Source organism: Saccostrea echinata, unplaced genomic scaffold (genome assembly GCF_033153115.1).
Source record: "Saccostrea echinata isolate AGI-Se365-2 ecotype Australia unplaced genomic scaffold, CSIRO_AGI_Sech_v1 ptg000028l, whole genome shotgun sequence".
NCBI classification, from domain to species: Eukaryota; Metazoa; Mollusca; class Bivalvia; order Ostreida; family Ostreidae; genus Saccostrea; species Saccostrea echinata.
The window spans coordinates 11,033,201-11,059,524 of record NW_026889777.1 but is presented as its reverse complement, the minus strand read 5'-3'; the positions used below and the strand labels follow the sequence as shown (position 1 = coordinate 11,059,524).

At 31.6% G+C, this 26,324-nt stretch overlaps 1 protein-coding gene across 1 annotated transcript; it reads right to left on the bottom strand.

Moving 5' to 3' along the window:
* Nucleotides 1-635: 635 nt before the first annotated feature.
* On the bottom strand, nt 636-25,525 carry LOC133193759 (calcitonin receptor-like). The gene is made up of 13 exons (XM_061329690.1): nt 25,350-25,525; nt 19,264-19,389; nt 17,394-17,518; nt 17,164-17,196; nt 16,778-16,869; nt 16,049-16,175; nt 14,206-14,359; nt 11,651-11,720; nt 8,607-8,670; nt 8,243-8,328; nt 7,022-7,142; nt 1,198-1,239; nt 636-978 (listed from the first exon to the last, which is right to left on the bottom strand). Exons 1-13 carry the CDS (start codon nt 25,384-25,386, stop codon nt 805-807), a joined length of 1,251 nt encoding a protein of 416 aa, XP_061185674.1. The 5' UTR covers nt 25,387-25,525; the 3' UTR covers nt 636-804.
* Between the last annotated feature and the right edge of the window lie 799 nt (nt 25,526-26,324).

The window sequence follows — 26,324 nt, the reverse complement described above, 5'->3', positions numbered from 1 at the left end:
CCATCTGATACTTTTAATTCATTCTGAAAACGTGTAAAAGTCCTTTCATGTTGGCTCATCGTCTGGCATAATCTTTCACAGATTTTTTATGAAATTATGACATCAGTTGAGAGATCCGGGCGCCCTAAATTTTTGCCTTTTTAAAAATGAAATACGGAGATAACGAACAGTATTCAAGCTCAAAGACCATTAAAACAATATGTGATTATTATTATCCTCATTATTAACTATATTTGCGTCGTCAGTACTGACGTGTCCAGGAGGTTAATTGTAAGAGATGTTACAGAAAGAAATATTTAAACAAGTTCCACCATCTCTTCCTCACTTTACAGAAAGCGGCTGGTACAAATAAAATCAGAAAATACAAAAAAAAAAAAAAAAAATACAACTAAATCCTTCATACAGTAAATTTTATGTACTCATTATAAATGTTTTATTTTAAATTCAAATAAAGGGAAAAAAAATCATTATCATCTTTATTTTTTCTATTAGAAAAGAAAAGAAAAGAAAAGAAAAAATACGCAAATATCTACAACCAAACCGATGCTTGATGTGTACAAACATTTTATAATGAAAAAAAAATTGTTGCAGAGGAAATCATATATTTTTCAAATACTAAAATGATTTCAGAGTTTTCAAAATTGAACATTTTACCTTACAATTATTATCTTTTTTTCAAACAAATTATTTTTACCTTCAACAGTTTGTAAACTTATTTGCATATATTTGACAAGGAAATCTGCTTATTTTTACAGTTTTCATATAATCGGGAAAATACATGATTCAAGGTTCGATTCCAAATGTCTACTTTGGTAGAAACACAGCACGTGACCCTCTGTTCTCTGTCAGATCATATTCTTCCTTTTTGGAGGAACTACTTTTTCTCGAGCTCGATCTAATAGAACTTCTTTGCGGAAGGCGCTGTATTCCAACACACCACTGTTTCGTTCTTATTTTTCTTTTTATAAGATTTAAAACCTGCAAAATTTTTCAAAAAACAGAGGCATTCTATTATCTTGAGGATTCTCACTGTTATAATTCAAAAAAGCATATTCAATCCATTAAGATATTGAAAACTGTCTTTGTCTAAGATTGATATATACATTATCAAAATGTTTTCACTAGATGTAATAAGGCCTATTTTACGGGATACCTCCTCTTCCCTTTTTATTTTAATCTTAAAGAATGACATTTTACCTTGCTATTTAGGAAACAAAACAGCACAGCAATAACTGCACCCTACAACATAAAAGGTAAGCATAGTAAACTCCAGACAATCCAGTGCCTGTATAAGAATAATAGCCTTACTATTTGTTTTCAAAAAATCAGTCAACATTTAACTTAACGACAGGTAGTATTTGTAATGTCATTGTATCAGCCATATAATGTTCAGAATGTAAATTTTAATTTGTTGTTTTTAATACAGCTATATCATTATCATAATTTGTGCTTCACGAACAAGTCAAGTTTTTGCACTTTTTCATTTTATGGACAATTTTGTAAAATTAAAAAAAATTATTGTTTTAGCGCATAAGGATTAAACTATATTTCATCCGTCGCTACAATGTTTTTTTAAAACTTCATTTGGTAAAATTTTGAAAATCTTTGAGCATCGTTCTTTTTTTTAAATAACGTGGAGATGCCCAAAAGAGATTAAAATGGCATTATACGCTGCTGGTGTTCCCCTACAAATACACGTATCTGGGACCAAAGTGTTCAAATGCTAGCAGCTTTTTAAGGATTGAAGGATTGCCATTTTTGAGGATCAGCTCCTGATATACCGGTCACGGTAGCCTAGTGGTAGGGCGCTCGCTTCGTGATCGGGAGGCACCTCCTCGGGCAAACCTAAGACGTAAACATAGGTAGTGACTGTTCCTTCGCCAAGCGCCCGGCATTAGAAGTGAAAGTCACGTGTCTTTCGGATGAGACCTTAAAGGTCATAGGAAACGATTCTTAACACTAGGATTTCACTTTTTAAACCTCAAGCTATATATGAAAGAATGTTAAATTACGAGTAGTAATATTTTTTGGCCTTTGTTCTACTGAAAAATGAAGGTGAAAACTTTTCCACTTGTTACTTTTCTTACTCGCTTTTCGTTCTTGATTTTGTGGTTTTATGACGTCACAAGAGCCCACTGATGTAAACGGAGCATTAGACTAATGTATTTCTACCATATTTTATCTAATTAATTTAAAGTATTTTTGTAAATATAAATGTGTCTATGTTTTCAGGTGAGTTATCGGATTTCGTAGTTCAGTCAATTCAGTTTGAGCGAGTCGTTAATAAGGCACGGCAACTCAAAACTGGAGCTTTTTATCGGAGGATGATCCTGATGAATATCCTTTATAAAATTACGCTTAAATTAAGCTACAACTTCGATTAACTTACTCTACTTCAAACCTTTAGAAACAAAAAGATATTTCCCTGTTTAATATTCATATACGACATACCAAGAGGATTTCATCGTCATTAAAAAAAAAGTCGTTTTTTTATTCCATGAAAAATCGCATACTGCAACATAGAATATAGCAATTTATTAAAAGTGACCTTTTCTGCTTAGAATAAACATTTTGGGTAAGCCTATAATATTATGTTAAAGAAAGATATATGACACGTATGCGGGGAATATCCCTAACGTGAATCCCCAAAATAAACATGGGGGCCAGTGGTATTGAAATCCATGATAAGCGCGAACCACTAAAATTGTCAGCGTCTTTGAAGTTTCGTTTTCCCCGTATTACTGTAAAAACGATATAGCAATAGAATCCCTGAGTTTATGACATGATCGTATTCTTGTAATATATATATATATATATATATATATATATATATATATATATATATATATATATATATATATATATATATATATATATATATATATATATATATATATATATATATAAAGAAGAAATATTGAGCCCAGAGCAAATGAGATTATTACGATGACGATACTTTGTGCAGTCACGGTTTGACTCGACAATATCGATTTTTGAAATTACTCGGTATAGTAAACAGTACAGTCCGTGATCAGTTTGCAAATCCATCCATCATTTGCGAGACTACAATTTTAATATTAATGTTCTTTTTAACAGGTAATAAAACTTTTGAAATTATATCCTTTACAAAAAAAAACCGTAAGTATAATACACACTGGAAAAATAAATAGGTTTGTATACGAATATTACGGAAGCCCGTTGAGGCCAGTTCAGAGAAAGAAATATTTTTTATTGCGTTTAAACGCAATAATTATTGCGTTTAAACGCAAAAATTATTGCGTTTAAACGCAAAAAATATTGCGTTTAAACGCAAAAATATTATTGCGTTTAAACGCAAAAAATATTGCGTTTAATCGCAAAAGTATTGCGTTTAAACGCAAAAGATTGCGATTAAACGCAATCTTTTGCGTTTAAACGCAATACTTTTGCGATTAAACGCAATATTTTTTGCGTTTAAACGCAATAATATTTTTGCGTTTAAACGCAATATTTTTTGCGTTTAAACGCAATAATTTTTGCGTTTAAACGCAATAATTTTTGCGATTAAACGCAATAATTTTGCGATTAAACGCACTAATCTTTGCGTTCAAACGCAATAATCCTTCCTTATAAGGATTTGTTTTGCATTTAAACACAACGATACTGTAGTTTCAAAATCAAACATGAATTAGTCAAAGCTTATAATTACATGTACTAGGACCCGACACTTCAACTTTAAGAAGATCCGATTTGTTCTGTGTCTTTTTGCAAAATTTTCCAGTTTTTGAAAATTGTAATAAAACAATGGCATCCTAACAACCTGAATGTCTTAAATGTATTAGAACCCAAAACTCTTAATGAAGTCTCTGATCAATTGCTTACGTGTATTACAACTTATAGAGAAAATTTCAGTGGTATTAATAGCACTTGTCAATTTGATACATGTAGTACACATCGATCAATCTGTTTTCATTTGATTTTGATCTCATATAAATCCATCACATATGTTCTTGTGTTTACTGTATGCAACCATAGGAAGGGTTATGAATGTACATTGAAGTCTAAATACTTCATCATGTTGTACGTAATTCTAACATTTCCTCAGTCCTTTCCAAAAATCCCTTTATACATGATTTAAACTTGTGACTGCAACGTATGGGACAGTTTTTTTTTTAGCAGAACAACTGACCGAAACTTCATTAAAAATGTAGAGAATAAGCTTAAGACATATCTCGTTCTTCTTAAGATTCCTTTGTTTTTACAACCCGACATTTTTTTTCTCCTCTATAAATTCTTATTAGTGATTTACCTTTCAGAGAGTGTTTGCTCGGAAAAAACTGATTCTATAAAGACAACACAGTAAAAAGAGAAAGAAATAAAAGATGTAAGTATGCGTGGGTCCATTGTACTCTGCAAGGTTTGATACAAATGACTGCCTTTAAACACAAAGATTATTGCCTTTGAACGCAAAGATTATTGCGTTTAAACGCAAAAATTATTGCGTTTAAACGCAAAAATTATTGCATTTAATCGCAAAAGTATTGCGTTTAAACGCAAAAATTATTGCGATTAAACGCAAAAAATATTGCGTTTAAACGCAATCTTTTGCGATTAAACGCAATAATTATAGCGTTTTAACGCAATAAAAAATATTTCTTTCTCTGAATTGGCCTCAACGGGCTTCCGTAGAATATAAATACTGATCTTTGATAAATATTTTAACAAATTGACGGGAAAAATACCTACCTTTTTTTTTGGTATTTTATGTATTAAATTTTACTACAAAAAAAATATCGATTTCTAATTCATTCAGTATCTACATTTGGTAGAGTCTTCATAGAAATATTTCCACATGTTAGAGCTGCCTTTTTTTAATACATAGGTCTACATGTTTAAACGGCGTTTGTACTAACTCGCATATAAATACAAGTTTACGTATAGTTCTTGCCAGAGTTGTTTTTAACCCATCTGCAGTGTGTTTAAAAATGACACGATTAAGAACTTTCAATTACTAAAAGAAAGAAATAATAAGGGGGAAGGGGGGGGGGGGCGCCAGAGATCGGGTATTGGTGGTGATGTTGTACATGAGTAAGTGAATATAAAGACAGTGTCAAATGATAAGAATTGATAAAATTGTATAAAACAGTAACACAAGAAATTTTTTTCTTGTTTTTTTTTTTTAAAGCCATGTGATATTACACAGCAGGTACGTATCGTTTGTCAAGAAAAGTGTCATACTAACAGTACGTGTTGGATTCTGTGTGAAAGTAAAACTAGGTTGTAAATAAATGATTTCATTAAAACAACTGCACTGGTTATGAAAAAGGAATTCATTCTCATTCTCCTTTCTTTCTCTCTTCCGGTCGCTTTATTTTTCTCTCAATAGATCGAAGTGTAAAACGATGAGAATGATCACATTTTGACTGATAAAACATGCAAACATCTTGCAAATATGCAATGGAATTTTTAAAAAGGAATACTAGCCTGTTTGAAGATCGTATATTTACACAAGGTTTTAGCCATGATTATGATATTCTTTAAAATTAAGCTGCAAAATGACATGATAGTTTGTAAACATTGCATTGCTTTGAACAGCGACTGGGCCTTTCTGACGTCATATGCTAAGGGAGATAAGCAACGTTAGTCAAAGTGAATTTTCACGACTGAGTAATTTTGATCGACTGTGCTGTAGCTATCTTGCGTAAAAAATCCAAAAAACAATTTCAGTCTTATTTTACCAGCTCAGATGAACTTATTCCCGTATGCAACTCAATATGTTCAGGTAATTGTCCCCTATGACCTTTAAAAACCGAGGCCCCGTGTCACGGAAGTCGTTGGCACGATAAAGAACCCTCAGTGCTCAATGGCCCTGAGTGCCGAATATTGGTCTAAATTTGAAGCCCTTCACCGGTATATGGTGACGTCTCTATATGAGTGAAAAATTCTCGAATGGGACGTCAAACAACATACAATCAATCAATCAATCCTGATACACCCCTTATCGCCTGGACATTGCTTCTATTGATTTTGCATTGTTTCCGTGTCTGAACGTTAAGCTGGTTAGACAATGGTTTCATGATTTCACTGATATCGGAAAAGTTACAGAGGACATATTTGAAAAAAAAAGTAACATGTCTTGCTATAACGATACACTTTTTAAAAGGGAAAAAGACAATTCTGTAGAACTGAAAGATATTTAAAGATTCAGAAAAGATTAATACGTACGAAATCAGATGGTCATGTCACCGAACGTCAAAAAACTTATATCCTATAACCGCAAAATAAAATATATTGCATAATTTATAAAAGTTTGTAAATGAATATGATTTTTGTATGATTGTCAGTAAAAGATACTAATTTAATCAAACATGTGTCATTCTTTAAAGTACACAATAATTTTTCATGTAAATCGCCGTGTCCGCGAATTTTTCTAACAGTACTAAAAAGTGTTAATTTTAATATAAAATAGGGCTATTTTTATATGGCCTTTCACGTTTGCCATATTTGTCACAACATGATGATAGAATTCATTAAAGTTGATTAAAAATACAATTTTGAACTAACAATAACTATCTCACTGTACAAAATAACTCGTGCAGTCTGCACGGAAAATAGAAATCCAAGCATAACAGTATTGTACATACATTACATTTAGTTAGAGAGACAAATTGACCATTTCTTCTAAAAACAAAAACCTTTCACTACAAAATATAGTCTCTCACTCAATGCTTTTTATATGGAATTTAATCGTGGGATTTTTGATCTTATGTAGTTGAATTGGTTTTGTAGAATCCATATTTCTTGTTTATTTTATTTAATTTTTATTTTAGAAATAGAGGTCCAGACAAAAATCTGCTCAAAGGCTCAGGTTCGAACCTCCTTAATATTGATTATGCCTGAAATTCATTAGTACTAGTCTTACTGATAATAGATTTTAACATGCGGACATGTATTTCAAATTTGTCCATTTTCTTTCTAAGGAACACATTTGCCTGAAATTCTTACAGAAAAAACAGTCTTTGAATTAAAGAATTATAAATACCTGATACGATGTCACTATGGCGACAATTATCTTATAGAGAAATGAGTCGTTGTTCAGAGGCATTAGTATATACTGTAATCCAAGCAAAGGAACAAGGATCAATATGGCGCGGACTGTTTTCCTACAATACAAAACTAGTAACATTAGGTACAGGATTCACTATAGGCAAAATTGGCTTGTAGTATCTTTGAAACAATCTATGAAAGCATAATATACAATTTCATGATAACAATTAATCTAATGAATGCATGCAACATTCCTACTTCTTTCAAAATGGAAATTATCCTAGTCTGTATTCCTCTTGGGAGATCTCCTATAGAGAAATTTTAGAGAACTAAGTCCAAATTCAGTCGTCACATGTAAATATATAAGGATATACAATTGATCTTCGGTATCTCGAACACTGATATCTCGTATACCATGGATATGACCAAGTGATTTGGAAGTCCCAATCGCTTATTCTTTGAATATTTTACCCTGGATATCTCGAACCTTCGGATATATCGAAGTATTTTCCGGATCCCATCGGGTTTGAGATAACGAGGTTTGAATGTAACTGTTTTTAATATTGTGATGCATGGTTCAATCGCTATCATTTTGCTGTCCTAAAAATCACTTGACATATGTCCTTATATATAAATCATAACCCGATACTGGGAAAGATGTCCACTCGAGGTCGTTGCAAGGTAAAGCGAACCAAGCTTGCGAGGACTGCATCCGCGCAAAGACCGAAGGATATTCCTTGATATTCAGTCAATTATCTTTTTGGTTACATATCTTAAATGTAAATGCATTTTCCCTACTACACATGTAAATGAATTTTTACTGTATTTTAGGTCAGAAACATCCTTTACTATCAGTAATTGTCAGTTCTATGGATATTTTGGACGTTCAATGTACACAAAAAATGAAGATACAGGAAATATATGAAGTCACAGGGGCAAAAAGTAATCCTCAAGCAATTACATATACGCGCAGACTGATAAAGCTCGGGTTCTCTCTTTATAATTTATTGAGAAGTATATCAAAACGTAAAATCTCATATCGACCTACACTGAAGTCCATGACTTTATATTAATACAAGCTTATGATTATACACTGAAAAAATCCAAATAACGAGAGAGTGCGGGAAATGGAAAACTCTTATGAACAAAGTTATCCTTAGATTTTTGCATTTAAGCAGTTAAACAAGAAGCCCATAGGATGTTAAGTGAAACCTACCTGAACTGGTCGGAATCCCTCTGGTTAAAAGACCGGATTTTGGATAAAATAATTCTCAAAATATTGATTAGGAAGATGAGATTGAGCTGTAAAATTAAATTTAAATAAGATTTTTAAAAAAAATTGATAATCTAACCAAATTTATAAATAATGTCAAATCAGCCATAAGTATAATACATGTATTTACAAAATTATGATATTATGTTATTTCAGTATAAAGAAAAAGGTTCTGTGTAGATATACATGTAACTAATATATAATGATTTTTTTTTCAATTCTAAAATATTCTCTCTATTAAAAATAATAGCATGTACGTTTGCAGCATTTAAAGGAATAAGCTCTTATATTAAAAACAATAACGTACCAATAAAGATATAATAATAGGTATTAACAGAATCCAAAACGACCACTGAATTTCCAACCAACATCTGCAAAATAAAAAGTTTGCAGTGATTCAGTATATCCGATATATGAGCAGGGTTGGTCAGGGAAAACCGGGGGTGTTATTTACCAGTGGTAAATACCGGTATTTCCTATTCAGGTAGGTAATACAGATTTCAAATAAATTGGGAATTTCTGGGAAGTATTTACTGGGAAATACTAAGTTGAAGATTTTTTTGTAGTACATGATTCAGAAATAAAATATAGATAATAAACATAAAAAATCAAGATGATTATGTCTCTAAATTTAATTGTATTAATACTCCATGTCCACTTTACCCTTAAGCATTCTGTAACAGAAAATAACTTTCCCTGGATATAAAACAAACAAGACATTTTCTAATTAGAAGTACTAGTCCTTGTCACCTTTGTATGGAACAAAAAAATTGTTTTTTTCCTTCTATATAAACACTCCAAGTACATGTTTCAAAAACAGACATGTTATTCTAACAAAATAACTCTTGACATATGTATGCTCTTGTTTTGAGAGACATCGGGTAGAGCTGATAGACTCCTAAGATTTGACATTTAGAGAATACTCTTTACATTTTACAATTGTTTAGATACTTATCTAGTTACATTAAAAGTAGCAAATGGGATTTTAAGTTTCGGTTTTATAGATATGCAAGTATTAAAATAAATGGCACTGTTCTTTGAGTAAACCGTGCTGTGATTATTTGTAAGAAGATGCATTACTATATCATTTTATATAACTAGTCAGATTTTGTTTTAAATCATAGACGATGAATATATATCTTAGCTACTAGTTAGGTGTACTAAATGTGTATACCCCAACAGACTTGATTAAAACTATGAAACATGTAGTTCTACCCCATCACCCATTATTACCCGGGAGTTACCAGTAATTCCAGGGAATAACCGGTGTTGTAGAGTAGGATTTTCCCCATAGCCAGCTTTCCCCCCGGAATCTGTAGGACCCCCCGAGGGGAAATCTTACAATAGAGCCAAATTTTCCCCTCTTTCTCATAGTAGGATTTCCCCTCTTATATCGATGCTCAAATCCTATCGACAATATTTTGGCTAAAAGTGAAAATATGAGTGTTTTCGACTCAAGAGTTGTCAAATCTAGAATGAAAGCTTAAAATATATAATTCAAATCATCGAGTCTCAACCCAATATTTTTACTTAAATGAAATTTTAAAATTAGTTACTCAAAAAGTTGTACGATTGCATGTCTCAACGTCCTCTGTCGCCGCAACGGTACATGTTTGATAAGATTTTGAAATATATATCAGGCCACCTTTAGTGATTAAATAATTTGTTTGCCCTCTAAAGGCCCATCGTTTTATCTTTGAGTCGATACTTTTTACAAAGAGTATATGAGAAAATTCTAAAATATGTGTTATTGATAGGTACCATTTTGTGAGTATTTAAATCGAATAGAGGAAAAAGAAAAAGCCAGAAACTAAAGCAAAACAAGACAAGAAACACTGCAATTGCAAACCGAAACATGAGTATATCCTCACGACCCTATTGATGTAATATTGGATTTGAAAGCAGAGGGCAAATTCTCACTTACGTTTTGCAGAATTTCAAATTTTTAGAAATAAATTGCAATTTTTAGGTCAATGGCAACAGAAGCTGTTTTGGATATTTAAAAACCAGATTCTTGGAGACACACTTACACATCAATATTATGTACATATAGTTCGAAATACAATTCGAGAAAAAAAATCCATTCAGAATAAAATTCCTTTTTGTTTCCATGGATACATTTATAAATTGGTCCAAATGATAACATTGTGTCATTTTTTTCAGAAACTAGGTTGACCAGATGAAAAGAATAAGTTTTTAATGTTTCAAGAGACATGGTTGGACAGTTATTGAGAAAAATGATATTTAAAATTTCCAATTTTAATATAGTGTACTTCATATGTTTCAATGGAACTGGTTGTCATTTTGAAGAAGGGACACCTGTAACAATGTGTCACCTCCTCCTCCCTCATACATAATACAGCCATGAATTTTTTTTTGGGGAAAATTAGCTCTGAGGGAAATCGCACTCTAAAACTATTACACAGAGCAGGATCCCCCCCCCCCCCCACGGGAAAATTGAATTTGGTGTGGGATTTCCGTAGGGGAAATCCTACCCTAGAGTCATTTTTTGGGGGGAGAAATCCTACTCTAGAGCCTATTTTCCGGGGGGGGGGACTCCTACTCTAGACCCAGCTTTCAGGGGGAAAGATTCTAGAGGGGAGAGCCGTCTCTACAAGAGCGGTACTTCCCACCTTCCTGGGAAATATAACATGTAGACCCTGCTTATGAGTCGAGCAGATATGTTGTTATCATTTGTTCCATAATGTTTCATCATCAATCTAGATTGAATTTATATTCTGAGTAAAACTTGTTCTTTTGAAACTTTTTATTTTATGCCAAAGGTGAAGTTAACGAACAGTGATCGATCTCATAAAACCTACAAATAATATAAATCTGTGAATAGGATTGATAAACACGGACCCCCGGAAACTCCAGAGATGGAATCAGGTGCCCAGGAGGAGCAAGCATCCCTCACCGATCGACCAAACCCATGCATCTAGCTAACACAGGATAATCCGTAGTCATATTCAATTTAAAAACAATCGTTTTACAATTGGTTTAAAATATGTCAGTCAAAAAACGATCCAATGAGTGGTCGTATTTACAAACAAGGTCATAATAACGACCAATGAATTTACGAAAGACTGACGTATATACAAGGTATTCAATTAAAGTTTACGAGTTTAAATAGATAATCAATAAACAACATTAATTTCCATCCGTTACATAATTTTTCAATTGTGCAAGTTCTATTTCAAGTCATAGGACTTGAAATAGGTGCAGATTAAAGTAACATATATAACAATATTTGTTTCTAAAATAAATGTACACATTCCTTAAAATTATGAATCTCATAAAAATTAATAATGAAGAAAAGTTTTGCATATTCGTAATATAGATAAGGAATACCCGTGATTTTCTTCCTCCCCATCGATGACACGGACTATGCAGTAAATACCAGTGATGAAAATGGGTAGAACTGAAGATAAAATGAAATACTTCAGAATTTAAGAAAAATATATCTTATACTTCATCAGTAGGAATTTATTTTTAAATTCAAATTGTTCATGATCTTATTCTGTGTGTCTCTGTTTGCTTATTGTCATCTTTACTGTGTTTTTGAATTCATTAATAAATTCAGTAGGTTTCAAAAAAATTATTTCCCGCATATTTTCTCAGTAATAGCCAAAACTCATGCCTTAAGTTAAGTCAGGTTGCAAAATATCTTATGGCATTGTTTGAAATATTAAAAAAACATTACAAGACTGAAATAAAACCAATTGATAGTGTATATAAAGAAATTTTCACATGTGTTCTTTTCTTTTTCCTTTTATTATTTTTTTGTTTGCTCTTTAAAAAATTCTCCAGATACATGAATGTTGTAGAAATCCATTTTTTACTGTTTTTCAATCTCACAATCGCTAAGACGCTCAACTATGACGTCATATCATATGGCCATGTATAACGAAATATTTACATTTGCATATATTTTCACCTATAGAAAACTACTATAGTATTTGAACAAGGCGTATTTAAACTTGTGCATTAACACGTTCTTCACCTGATCATAAACTCATTGTCTATTCATGAACGATCGACGTAATTTTATAGTGACGTCATAAGTGGTCGACGTATTCAACACATTCAATTTATACCGTAGAAGTTTGAAAAAAATGGAATCGTTTTATGGGTTTTAAACTATACTACCAAAATATTTGTTATCAATCAGTCACAAACGCAAACATAAGTAATAAGGTATCATTCTTAGGGAGGTTGGATTCTGTTATCAAAAGTATTGAGAATTTTTTATCAAGTATATTTTTGAAATCTATACACATAGCTTAATTAAGGACAGACAATACATTCCTCAATAATATATATTTTTTTCTAAGATTTTGTCACTGATGTATTTCTACTTTAACATGTTTACTCGCAAAATATAGAGGTACCTTATCAGGCATTTGTGCAAGATACCAGAGGACGCTGTTTCCTATAAAATCCTATTGGAAAAAAAACTTAATTAGCCAATAACACATTTGTAGTGTTCCAATTTTTTACAGACAATTAGAAACCAGTTTAGAAATCAGAAGGTAATTGAAATTTTGAAGATTTTTTTCACACAATACGAAGATATACAAAACAGATATTTGAGGAACGTATAGTCTGACCTTAAAAATCAAAACCAAAAATGAGGGTCAGTGTGCTTCGTTTGGCGCTACAGAGCATTTAATATAACCTTTTTGCACTGTTATTTCGTCTTTCACATAAATCAATTTTTCAAAGTTTTTCCTCTAATATTTTTTATTCAAATAAATTATGGAAACAAACAGTCTTTTTCCATCTTGAATAGTCTCTTTAAACTTTGTTACGACAAAAAAGTTTCAAATTACTTCGCAAAGTCAATTATTTGACCTTTTTGCACTCATAAAATGTCATTTTTCTGGCATTAAAAATTTAACAAGCAATAAAATCATTTAAAAGGAATGACATTTATCAGAATTGAAGCAGAATGGTTAAATTATCTTGTATATTCAGAAAAGAAAATTAAAAGAGGGGGTCTGTGATGTTAATTTGTAGATATAACTAGTGTTAATTTTTAGCCCAAAGTGAGCTATTTTTTCTCAGGACTTTCACAATATATTTGCTATATTTGTCCAATATGATGATAGAATTCATGACGGTTAATACAATATATTATTTAGGACCAGCATAAAACATCTCACTGCACAAAATAACTCTGTGTGCAGGCTGCATGTAAAAATAGGAATCTAAACTTAACATTACTGTACATATTTAGAAAGAGAAAAATTGATCATTTTCTTCTTTAAAAAAGACCTTCCGTTACAAAATATACTTCCTAACTTGATGCTTTCGGTATGGAATTTATTCATGGGGTTTTGATGAATATAATTTAATTAGCATTGTAGAATCCAAATTTATTGTAAAAACTAAAACATTATGCAGAATTTCTTAAATAGAGGTGAAGACAAAAATCTGCTCAAACCTCAGGAACAAACCTTGTTAAACATTTATGTAATTACGGGTTGATGCGAGATTAAACCTACATTAAAGTCCCTCGGGATTTATGGGGTTAGATCACATGATCGACCCGTATTTACATCCCGATAAGAACTTAAAAATGATATCTTATTTCTTAAGAAAACCGATTGGAAAATGAAAATCCAAGAAAATAAAGAAAATAGAAAATTCAATATTTCGTGATTGATTTCGGAATTTATTTCACTCGTGAGACATTTTTTGGGGGATATTTTCATTCATGCTCTGCACTAGTGAAACTATTTCAAAAAATCCTGAAGTAAATTCCATGTGCGTCATATCCAACCACCAAACATTGAATATTCGCTGTCTACACAAATTTTAAACTGTGGAAAATTTTTAGAGGTGAGAAAGGGCAAAACTAACACGTGTCCATATCCATGTAAACAGTATATATGGAGACATACCCCATCCAACGACGCAACATGTAATGAGCAGCTTCCGTTTATCAGAGAACACATGAACCAAACAGAAGTGTAAGAATATTCCCTCTGACAGCATCCAGGCGAAGTTACAAAGTGTTGTGTATTGTGTAAAGGCATGCAACACGTAACACCAGGTCTGAAACATACGGACAGTCAAAATCAAGAAAAGGAAGGGAAAAATTTGGAAGATTCACAATAGTGATTTTTTTTTAAGCATTCATAGTTAAAAACTTTGTCGCTTTGCAACTATTTGCTTAGATTATTCAAATATTACAAATAAATAGGTAGAAAGAAATCTTAACAAAATTAATTAACATAGTTTAATGCCATTAAGGTTCATTAACCCTCTGTAAAGAGTGAAAACTCTCACTATTATAAATGACAATCAGAATAAATGAAATAAAAACAACAAATTTTGACGGCAAAGTATACTGTAAATGTGTATATTTTATTAACAACTTAGATTTATTTGAAAAAATCGATAGCGTTGTGGCAACGCACTTTGAAAAACTTATTGAAAAAAAAAATTTTTAAAGCGCGTTAAAATTGGAACAAAATCAACGCACTTTGAAATTTTTTTCAAAGTGCGTTAAGAGTGTACATCAACATTTTTTACCATGGAGACACTTAACGCACTTCGAAAAAAATGTGCATAAAACAAATCTGGACTGAGATTTAAGTAATAGACAGCATTATTTTGTTATACTAGTATTTCTTTCGAAAAACTGATGAGTTGATCTACCCTCATCGAGAACGAGAAGATAGGAAGAAGGTCCCTCAGCCCAACTCTTTATCTTTCCTACCCAAATATATGTATTTACATAACGTATTATGATATTGGTATACTTTCTCTCAATAAATTTGAGTTATCGTAAAATATATGAAAAAAAAAATGAGATAAGCTTTCCTGAAAAAGAAATAATAAGGCACCCTATTATATTAAAGAAGAGAAGATCAAGGACTATATCGCTAAGTATCAAGCAAAATTAGCCAACTGACTATACTTTGGCCAAAGTAGCTTTACAAAATCAACTTGTATAAAATGCATATTGTTTTTCATACCTCTTAATACTAATCAAAGAACTTAAAAAACCCCTCGTACTGTGCTGGAATAAACAATTTTTTCATCTTCTAAATACTTGTCAAATAACTACAAAAAGACCATCATATTCTGCAGGAAAATTATTTTCAATAGAAAAATTATGATTCCCCCTTTTTCCCTAAGAAAAATGCGACCCCTACATCTACAGAACTCATTTTAGACTAGAAATAAGAAAAAAAAAATCGTGCTACTAAATTATTATTCCTCCATTATTACGTGTACTAAAAGACCCATTTCCGTTTTATTACATTTACGGGAATCTTTGGGAACTAGACAACCCCTAAAAATTTTTAAAACGTCTATATCTCAGATCCTGAAGTGACCAAAAAGTTATCCAAACAGGTTTAAATATTTTTTTTTATCATACCTTAAAATTTGCAAGAATATTGACCAAACTGTGCACATTTTTTTTCAAAGTGCGTTAATATGGTCGATATTAACGCACTTTGAAAAGAAATATTTTTATTTCAATGTGCGTTAATTTGGTCCAAAATTTAAAGCACTTTGAAAAAAATTTCAAAGTGCGTAATTTTTCTAAGTGCGTTGTAACATAGCGTGAAACAACATTTTATATGAATAAACTGCGGGATAATGAATCTTTAATGAATTGCTTTTTTCTTTAAATTGCAATCTTTAGAGAGTCCATTCATTTTTATTTCATTAAATTGTAATGAGATATATAAAACATTAAAACTGATTATCTTTAGTTTGATTTGAAATTACCGGTCTGGACTCCACGGAAAAGTTGCTTAACGACATCTCCTTGTAAAATACAATCCACATTGAACCACTCAGAATGTATGAAATGAACAAATTGGAATGAATTGAAACACGACTGCAATGGAGCTGCCTAGGAAAAATGGAATGTATTATAAACCTTATATTTTCAAATGAATATTTATTTAAGAACTTAAACGAAATTATTAGCTTGAAATGCGTTTTAATTTGAAAAAAAAAAACCCAAACAGTTTTCTACACTTACTTTTAATATTTTAATTTTTCCAGCTTTGAAATGGAAAAGAAATTAATGGTTTCTGACATTTGACGAGTGCGTTAAAAATATATCGATTGCACAAATACTTTAAGACTGTAGTGTCATCTCTGGGATTTTAAGATTGATATATGAGTACTTTAACAATTTCATATTCTTGATACTAAAGTATAATACAGTCAAACCTCGTTATCTCGAATTCGACTAAATATGCAAATATATCGAGGGTAAAAAAAACATAAAGAAATAATGGTTGGGACTGCCAACTCATTTAGACATATCTCTATATCGATGTTTGAGATAATGAATTTCCATTGTAAATATAAACAGACTACTTTGAAGAAGTGCAACATATATATATATATATATATATATATATATATATATATATATATATATATATATATATATATATATATATATATATATATATATATATATATATATATATATAGTCTTACTTGAACAAGCCGAAAATGGCCAGGGCAATGGTCAGCAGTAAAATGGACACAGCATAACCACTTATGTAAATATACATAATTAGCTTGATTCTCTGTATGGTAAATAAAACAAATGTAAAAAGCGACATTACTGTGATACAAAATTATTAACGTTTTAGGGAAAAAAAAACTACATTACACTCTACCATATTCAATTATCACTGTCTTTGTGTGAATATTTGTAATTTATATGTAAAATGAATAATAAGTGTGAATATTAACAGTATTTGTTTTTCATTATGTTTTTTTATAGAGAAAATGCGTCATATATCGATAATAAGAGCAACCTATGGTGTAGACATATAATTAATGTTATATTTTATTATAACATGAAAAAAATGACCTACTTCGACGTTGAGATCATGGATGTCTGCTTTAATCTACAAGAAAAGGCGATTTTAAAAAAGGTTAATTTATGTGTAAAAATTCTATGTTTTATACAAAATTTAATATATATATATATATATATATATATATATATATATATATATATATATATATATATATATATATATATATATATATATATATATATATTCATTTTAACGAACCACTTGTGTTTATTTAGTTCACTTACATCATGCATCTCCAGTATTGCTTGTGAAACACAGGGCTGATAATTGGACTTAGCAAACTCGTGTATCCCAGTGTTGCTGTTGTTCCACCAAATTCCGCTTATTTCACACTTTCTATATGAGTAACCTTTATAAAATATGAAGCAAGGGTTATTTGATATTCCTGATAATTCTGGACACTCTCCCCACTATAACTCTCTCTTTTTCAATCGACCTGCTCGCTATGAATAGGTAACCCCCGCGTTATAGATTTTTTTTATTGAGTTAAAACAGTTTTGAAGCAAATTTTTTTCATATTTCGCTTTTGGCGAAAAATGCTGATTTAACTCGTTAGAACACATGAAAATTATCACAATGTGATGAGAGGCACTCATGGAAATACGTATCGACATACACATTTTTGTTTTGTCTAGTAGTATTTGTTTGTTTTGTTGTTTAATGTCCATCTCGAGAATTTTTAAATTCATATGGAGACGCCACCGCCTGCTGTTGGAGGACTGCAAATTTAGACCTATACTCGGCACTCGAAGCCATTGAGCAGTGAGGGATCTTTTTGATGCAAGCACTTACTGCGAAACGGGATCTCGGTCTATATTCTCTTACCCGAAGGACCGGTCTCCACGTCTCGCAGTGGGATTTGAACCAGCAAATCCTTACATCGCGGCTCTAAAACAAACGCTCTAATTATCGCGCCATAACAATAATAATAAAATAATAAAAATTAACAAATAAAAAATAACAAAAAGAGAGGCAATTCTAACCAATTTCTTGTACTCTCACACTGTTGCACCATGGTATATAAAATTATTAATTTCAGTAATATTTATTATGAAAAGTAAATTGGAGAGTCGAAAATTTCTAAAATTTTAAATTGAATGGTGATATCAACAATCAAATGACGGGTTCCAAAGTGGATTGATAACTTATGCTTACATACATATTAGATTTCATATTATCACTACCCTTTACAAAAGTGAAGAGAGAAACAAGATAAACTATCTAGACTATCAATTATAACTAAAAAGAATCCATAAACGACTTTTGTTTTATCAGTGTCCTAATATAAAATCGATTGTGTAACTAACTGAACATTTCAAAGAGATGTGGAACATAATTCCTTCCTTCATTCGCGTTGGTCAGGAAGATGACCTTTGGGTAGAAAAACTGGCAACATAAAACAGTACGCTCAGCTCCTTTGATATCTTGATTCCATTTTAGGTAATGGAATGGATTTGAAATGCCAACCAAAATAGATTATTCATGTTATTTTTAAATATGGATGTGTGAAAAAATATCATTGAAACTGATGCCATTTATTTGTCATTACTGGAATTGTTCTTATAGCTCTTTTTGTAATCCCATTAAATTAAATTGACTACAGGGAATAAAAGCTTTTTACCTAGGCTATTTGATAGTTTTATTCTGCCGCATGATACATCAATTTCTTACGGATTAAATGAGAGTTCATTCTGCTGGAAAAAAAACTCCCATTTTTACGGTTCTACTGCTATAAAATACACCGTTTTTGTCACGGTTTATAATACAGTATTACATGCATGCATTATGCTGTAACCGTTTTGTTACGTTTTATATGATCTAGTATTATTATGTTGTGATATACGCACCCTTTTGTTACGTTTTATATGATAGTATTATTATGTTGTGATATACGCACCCTTTTGTTACGTTTTATATGATAGTATTATTATGTTGCGATATAGCACCCTTTTGTTACGTTTTATATGATAGTATTATTATGTTGTGATATACGCACCCTTTTGTCATGGTTATTGTGCTGTAATATACAAAGTATTGCCCATGAGTTTTATTCTGCTGTAAAATAAACAGATTTATCAAGTGTTATAATCTCACCAGAGGGATTGTCAAAGATAATAGAGGCTGGATGATTCTCTGGGCATGCGCCAAAGGCTGTGGTCCCTGCTAACGTATAGTTCCAACATTGAACGCCATCATATGTGGCATTACAGTATAAACGGCCTTAAATAAAGAGATACAAATAAATCATTGTAAATTCTTATGAAATTTTGAAAAAGAAACATCTCTTTTAAATAAAATGATAAACAAGATGTGTTTGTGAAACACTTTCTCAAATGCAAATCAAATATGTTGACACCCAAAGTAAGGTCTTGTCTCGAGGAATAAACCTGTGAAATATGAAAGGCCATTGAATAGATATGTAAAAGATTAAAGTTTTTTCAAAAGTATTTCAAACATCAAGGTCAAAGTCAAATGGTCAAAATTAATGGTGCCAAAGGAAAGGCTTTCTCCCAAGAAATACACAGGTGAAAAATGAAAGCCGAAGCACCAATCGTTCAAAAGTTATGGCCAAGGTTAAAGTTTTCCAAAAGTAGGTCAAACTCCAAGGTCAAGGTCAAAGGGTCAAAACTGTTGGTATCCAAAGAAAGGTTTTGTCACAAGGATAACATTTGTGAATTATGAAAGCCCTAGCACCAACCGTTCAAAAGTTACGGCCAAGGTTAAAGTTTTCCAAAAGTATGTCAAACTCCAAGGTCAAGGTCAAAGGGTCAAAGTTGTTAATATCCAAAGGAAGGTCGTGTCACAAGGATTGCACATGTGAAGTATGAAAGCCATAGCACCAACTGTTCAAAAGTTATGGCCAAGGTTAAAGTTTGGTAAAATTTTGCAAAACTGGGTCAAACTCCAAAGTCAAGGTCAAAAGATCATATATGGTGGTACCCAAGGAAAGGTCTTGTCATAATGAACACTCATGTCAAATATTAAAGCCGAACCCTTGACAGCGCAATAGTTATGGGCTAGGTTAAAGTTGACAACAGACAGACAAACAGGACAAAAACAATAAACCCTTCGATCCGGGGGCATAAAAAGAATTGTAATATTCAGATGTCAAACAGATGCCGTATGTAATAGCGTTTGATATAGAGATCAGTCAAAAAGCCAATAAAGTAATTAACTTCTGTCTAAAATTACTAGTTAATTGCAATTTTTAATCGAAACACCAGTGTCTTTCTCTAAAAGTAAAAGGCGAACTCCCAGTTTGTAGGTAAATGGAATTCTTGCGCATCAGAGAAAAACGCAAGTTCACACACCATGTCCGCTTTCAAAATAAAGTTAATGCATTAACAAGCAAAATCAAGGAATTGTGGTTCCCTGCTTTCGGTGTCTTAGTGGCTTGGATGCAATGATTTTATGGCATATTTCAACTGTCTTGTTTTTGTGTCCTTCAAACTTATAGATCGAGGTCATCAAGTGAAAAAAATGATATACCTTTCCGAAAGGTTTTGTAATAGGTAATGTACATGTAAAATATGAAAAGTTCTTACCAATGTTAAACAAAAATTGAAAAAAGACTGTAGGTTCAACTTAAAGATAAAGGTCACGAGGTCAAGAACCAGAGTACATTCAAAAAGGTTTTGAAACAGCTAATGCATATGACATATGAAATCCCTGTCTTCTCTCATTCAAAAGTTGTCAGCAATGTTAAAAGTTTAGAAAATTAGGTCAAATGTGAAGGTCAAGGTCTCACAGGATCACATATCATAGCACATTCATAAACTTCCTGACACAGTAATGCACTTGTCAAATATGAACGGCATATCTTGTTTCATTCAAAAGTTATTACCAATGTGATTTTTTTTTTTGGAAAATTAAATCAAACTTCAAGGACAAGGTCATGGGGTCAAACGTCATAGTATACTCGAAAACGTCTTCTCGCAGGTAACGCACATTTCAAATATTAATGCTCTATCTTCCCTCACTTAAATGTTATAAACAATGTTTAAACTTTTGAAAAGTAGGTCAAACTTAAAAATCAAGCTCATGGGGTAAAAAATCATAGTACATTTAGAAAGGTCTTGTCACAGTAACATACACCTGAAAAATAAAATCCCTATCTCTTTCCAATCATAAGTTATGACCAAGGTAAAAGTAATATTAAAATTTTGAAAAGTGGGTCACACTTCAAGGTCAAGTTTAGGAGCTAAAAAATCATAGTATATTTCGAAAGATTTTGTCATAGGTAATGTACATTTGAAATATGAAAGCCCTATCTTTTCTCATTCAAAAGTTATGACTAAGGTTAATGTTTTTGTGACAGACTGACAGACGAATGTGTTTTAATGTCCCCTCGCTATAGCGAAAGCGGATGACAAAAAAAAAACTATTAAATACATATAATATGTTATGTTTGTTTGTTATTTGACGTCCCTCTCGAGAATGTTTCACTCATATGGAGACGCCATCACTGCAAATTTAGACCTATCTCGGCACTCCATTGAGCATCGAGGGATCTTTTTGGTGCAAGCACCTACTGCGACTTGGGACCCCACGATCAACTCCTTTCTCCGCGACTCTAGAGTAAACGCTCTAACCACTGCGCCACGCGGGCAACTAATATGCTATGACAAATGAACATATATAAAGTTGTTATTTCACAGTCGACAAAGAAGTCCGTCGTATCCTGATTCCTCAGCTGCAGGTGGAATCAACTATGATTGGCAAAATTCGATCAAAATCAATATTTTGAATACATTATTACATTTTAGTAAAGCTCAAACGTGTATTAGATCTTAATATACTGAACGATCGAAAGTAAAGTAAATTTTCAAATTTGATATAGATGCTGTACAAACAATGAAAGCCTTATTTCTTAATTGAAAGGTTAGAAAAAAAATCGCCAACGTTGTGTTTAGATTTGTAATCTACATAAACATTATTAACATACATGTATCTAAAGATTACTTTTTCTGAAGAAGGAATATTTATTGGGATTTTAATGAGTGTGTGTAGGAGGGGTTAGAGAGAGAGAGAGAGAGAGAGAGAGAGAGAGAGAGAGAGAGAGAGAGAATTTTAAGAAGAGTAAACCAATCAATCTTTTAAAAACCAGTTTGAAATTGAGTGCATAGAAAGAAAATCAATTTCCTTCAAGCACGATCAAAGTAGGATCTAGAAAGGAAACGCTATTTTTTGCCAAATAACCAATAAACACGCTTATGTTATTAATTTCCATGCTTATGCATAGAGTAAGTGAATTAAACTTTTCAATCAAGACAAAGGGAAAAAACATCTTAGATGAGACCATTTAGAAAAGTGTAACCAATTCTTTGTTGACTCGGTGCAAATTAATTTGGGCGTGGACAATAGATATTCACACTCCTTCCTATTCCCTTTCTCCTGTTTTCTATCTCCCATTTATTTTCCTCTTGTTCCTCATATTCCCCCTCTTGTTCCTCACACCCCCTCTTGTTCCTTACACCCCTCTTGTTCCACACCCCCCTCTTGTTCCACACCCCCTCTTCTTCTTCACACCCCCTTCTTCCTCCCCCCCTTCCCCTCTCTCACATTCCCTTTACCCATCTCTTATTGAACTTGAAAAGTAATAATAAGTATTCGATGAGGCTCAGCTTTCTTTGCTCCCTTATCAGCAGACCTGTTTATATATGAATCAATGAAGCAGAATTGACTCGAGAAGACGAATACACTTGTTGTTGCCTTCAACTCGATCGTTTAGATACATCGACGACGACAACGTATTATCAATTAAAAATAGTTACTTCCATTCATATGTCGACTGGATATAGCCCAGTGAACTTTAAATAAAGGACACTACAGAGTCTATCACATCTGTTTCATTTCTTGATGTTTTACTGACTATGGACAATTAGGGCTACACAACTAACACATAACTCAGCTTTTCCATCGTCAACGTCCTTATTTGTGTATAAAATTCCGCCAACGGCATATGGTGTTTACATTTCTCAATTTATTCGATACTCAAGCGTATGCAATAATGATTAGAAGTGAATAATATTAAATACTGCAAAAATAAAACAGACAATTGTTTGGCAATCATGATGTTATGTGTCATGAAGTCTTCTTTTCCGGAGAGGAATTTAATAAAGAAAGAAAACTTTTGTAAAGTTTGAATTCAATCTTTTTAATGTCTGTATTAAAACAAATTCCCCAAATTACGCCACAATTATATAAAATGTTATCAATTTTGTGCTTAGATTGCCACATGTAATAAGAGGTACAAGCATTTATACCTGTGATGTCTCTTATTGGTAGCTATAATTTTAATTTGAAAAATCCATGTATTCACAAAGCATAATTCTTTTTTAAGGGAAAAAGAAATTCATTGTAAATTTCTTAGTCGAAGAAAGGTAAATATATATACATATATACATATATTTTTACTTTGTAATCTTATTTGAAAGCATTTAAATCTTAAGTAAGAGAAGCAGGAAAATTGAGGAATTAATCACCTCAATGCTTTTTACTTTTACTTTCATGGGAGTTTTCCCTGAAAGCTGACACTAATAAAAATTTTTATATTTTTTATGTTACAGATTGTTTTCTTTATTTGATCATATTTAATTTCACTATACTATTTTAGATCATAATATGATCCATATACTATTATATAAAATCTTTATGTTTTGTCTCTCTGAAACAATTTAATTGGCTTAGAATGAAAGCAACAAGAGTGATAAAGGACTCAATTTATCATTGAATGTAATTTGTAATCCTGTGTCATAATGTTAATTAAATACAATATCAGAGAGTTTCTCTCAAAACTTTATAACTGTTTTGAATGCTTATCCTTATTAAAGAAATTTCAGGGAAATAATTACAGGGCAGATTATGCTATAATCACTTAGGTATAGATGACGTTAGCTAACGTAAATTTACTATTTAATTGATTAACAGATATAACAGTAAAGTGGGACAAAAGTTAAAAAGTGAGTATTTAATATAAAAGCATGACCGAGTTCCTGATAAAATTTAGACGCTTATCTGGCGTCTTTCAGATTATTATTTCAGATTACAAAGATTGAGAGAGAGAGAGAGAGAGAGAGAGAGAGAGAGAGAGAGAGAGAGTACTGCTGTGTTCCACATTTTTATAGTTTTTACCATTATATAGTTCTAATCAAAGTATCCGAGGTTTTACTATAGTGTTTTTACTATGGATTGACCTACCTATCCTTCATTTTCAGTCCCTTTATGATAATTGATTGATTTTGTATTTAAAGGAAACGTTACTTGTATTTCTAAATGTAGTGCCCAAAATTTACATTATTGATATGAGCTTTAAGAAATATCATGGCTTTATATCTCAATTAAGCTATAGAGTAAAGGTTAATGAAGCAAAATGAAGATTTCAGATTCCTAATAAACCAAAGTCACAAAGTAAAATATGAAAGTATTAAATATTTTATGGTTTACTATAGCAAATCATAGTATATTTGTTAAGAGAGAGAGAGAGAGAGAGAGAGAGAGAGAGAGAGAGAGTCAAACTTCAGTGGAACTTTTACCAATATAAATGAATAAATATTTAAACCAATGGTTTATTTATTATTCTTTTGTAACTTGCATTTGCTTACACTTTAACAGGTTTAATTTCACCTTGAAGTATTTGATTTCAAAGTAAAATTGGATGACACAAGCAATTGCAACATAGACTGAATTTAAATGCACACGTTAAGTTAATAAAGACGTAATAATCAAACTTGAATTGCGCCAAATGATTTTATACACAAATAAATATTCCGCTTTTACTTTAAAAATATGATTTTAAATAAATTATTTCGATTTATTTGTTTGTTTGGTTACTTGAATGATTAAAAACTTTTATGCAGACAATAAATTTAAAGATTTTAAAAAAAAACTTTTAACACAGAGTAACAAACCATAACCACTACTAATTATAAGAGATTGACAATAGCAAATCAGCTGTTGTTTAGCTTAGATTGGAATTTCTTTGTATGTTCAATGCTATAATTTTCCTTAGATTTTCATATTTGTTTTTAATTTGTTAACCTTACAATGGTACTTTTTTAAGCTAGTTGTCTTTTATTGCATCGTTTTCTGTAATGCCCCATTGTACAGCACTTAACATTGACCCAATTATGTGTAAATTATTGTCGAAAAACATTTAGAAAAAAAAATTTCTAACTCACCATCTGTAGGATATAGGGGAAAATCACACTCCGCCATCACTAATGATCCATGAGCATTATGAGAAAAAACTGAAAACGCTGCTGCTGCTGCTGCTACGAGGACTTAAATGACTCAGGGGTCTCCTAAAGATTGATGTATCTATTTCTCGGAGACGATTCGTTCAACTCAATCTGGCCAATATCTCTGTATCACGCATCAGTCACCTCATATAGGAGCTCCGTATGTAGATTACTTCATTCAGTTTTATTGTTACTCGACAGATTATGTAAGAGCACACTAAAAATAGAGTACATTCGTAATGTAAGTAAATTATCCCATAATATTACCGTGATTGTTTTTAATTTCAGCAGTCTCGCAACAAAAAAAGTATTCCTGTCATAAGAAATTTTTTTAAAAAAGGGATTGAAAGCATAAGGTTTAATTTCTATGTATGAAACTCTACACTTCAGAATAAAACGTCCTTTAAACTGTGGCAGATATCAGCACTATTTCAGATACGATGATTTTCTTTTGTTAAATTATTTTACATACAGGTCACAAAAATCATGCTTCAAAGATATTTATTACATAGACAGAGTTCTGTCCTAGTTTGGGCCAATGTGATTTTTTTTCAAGTGTTTCATCATTTGCTCTAAAGTTAACTTATAAACATGAAAAACTTTTCTACAGTCAATTCTCCCTATTTATGTAAAAATATTCCATATCACCTACATATGGTGTTTTTGTCTTCCAACTGTTTCTATATTAGCATTCAAGAGCGTTTTTCGAGTGTCTTCACAGTTTAAATAGAGATAAGTTACTGACAAATAATTTAACGTTACAGTTTTTAAACAACCGCCGTTTAAAAGTAAGCTTTACGCAAATCCTATTATCATTATAATGACCTTGTTCACAATGGATGTTTCCCATCCACTGTTAATTAGGTCATTGTTTTCATGCCATTTGAATTACGAATTCCTCGATTTACCTCATCA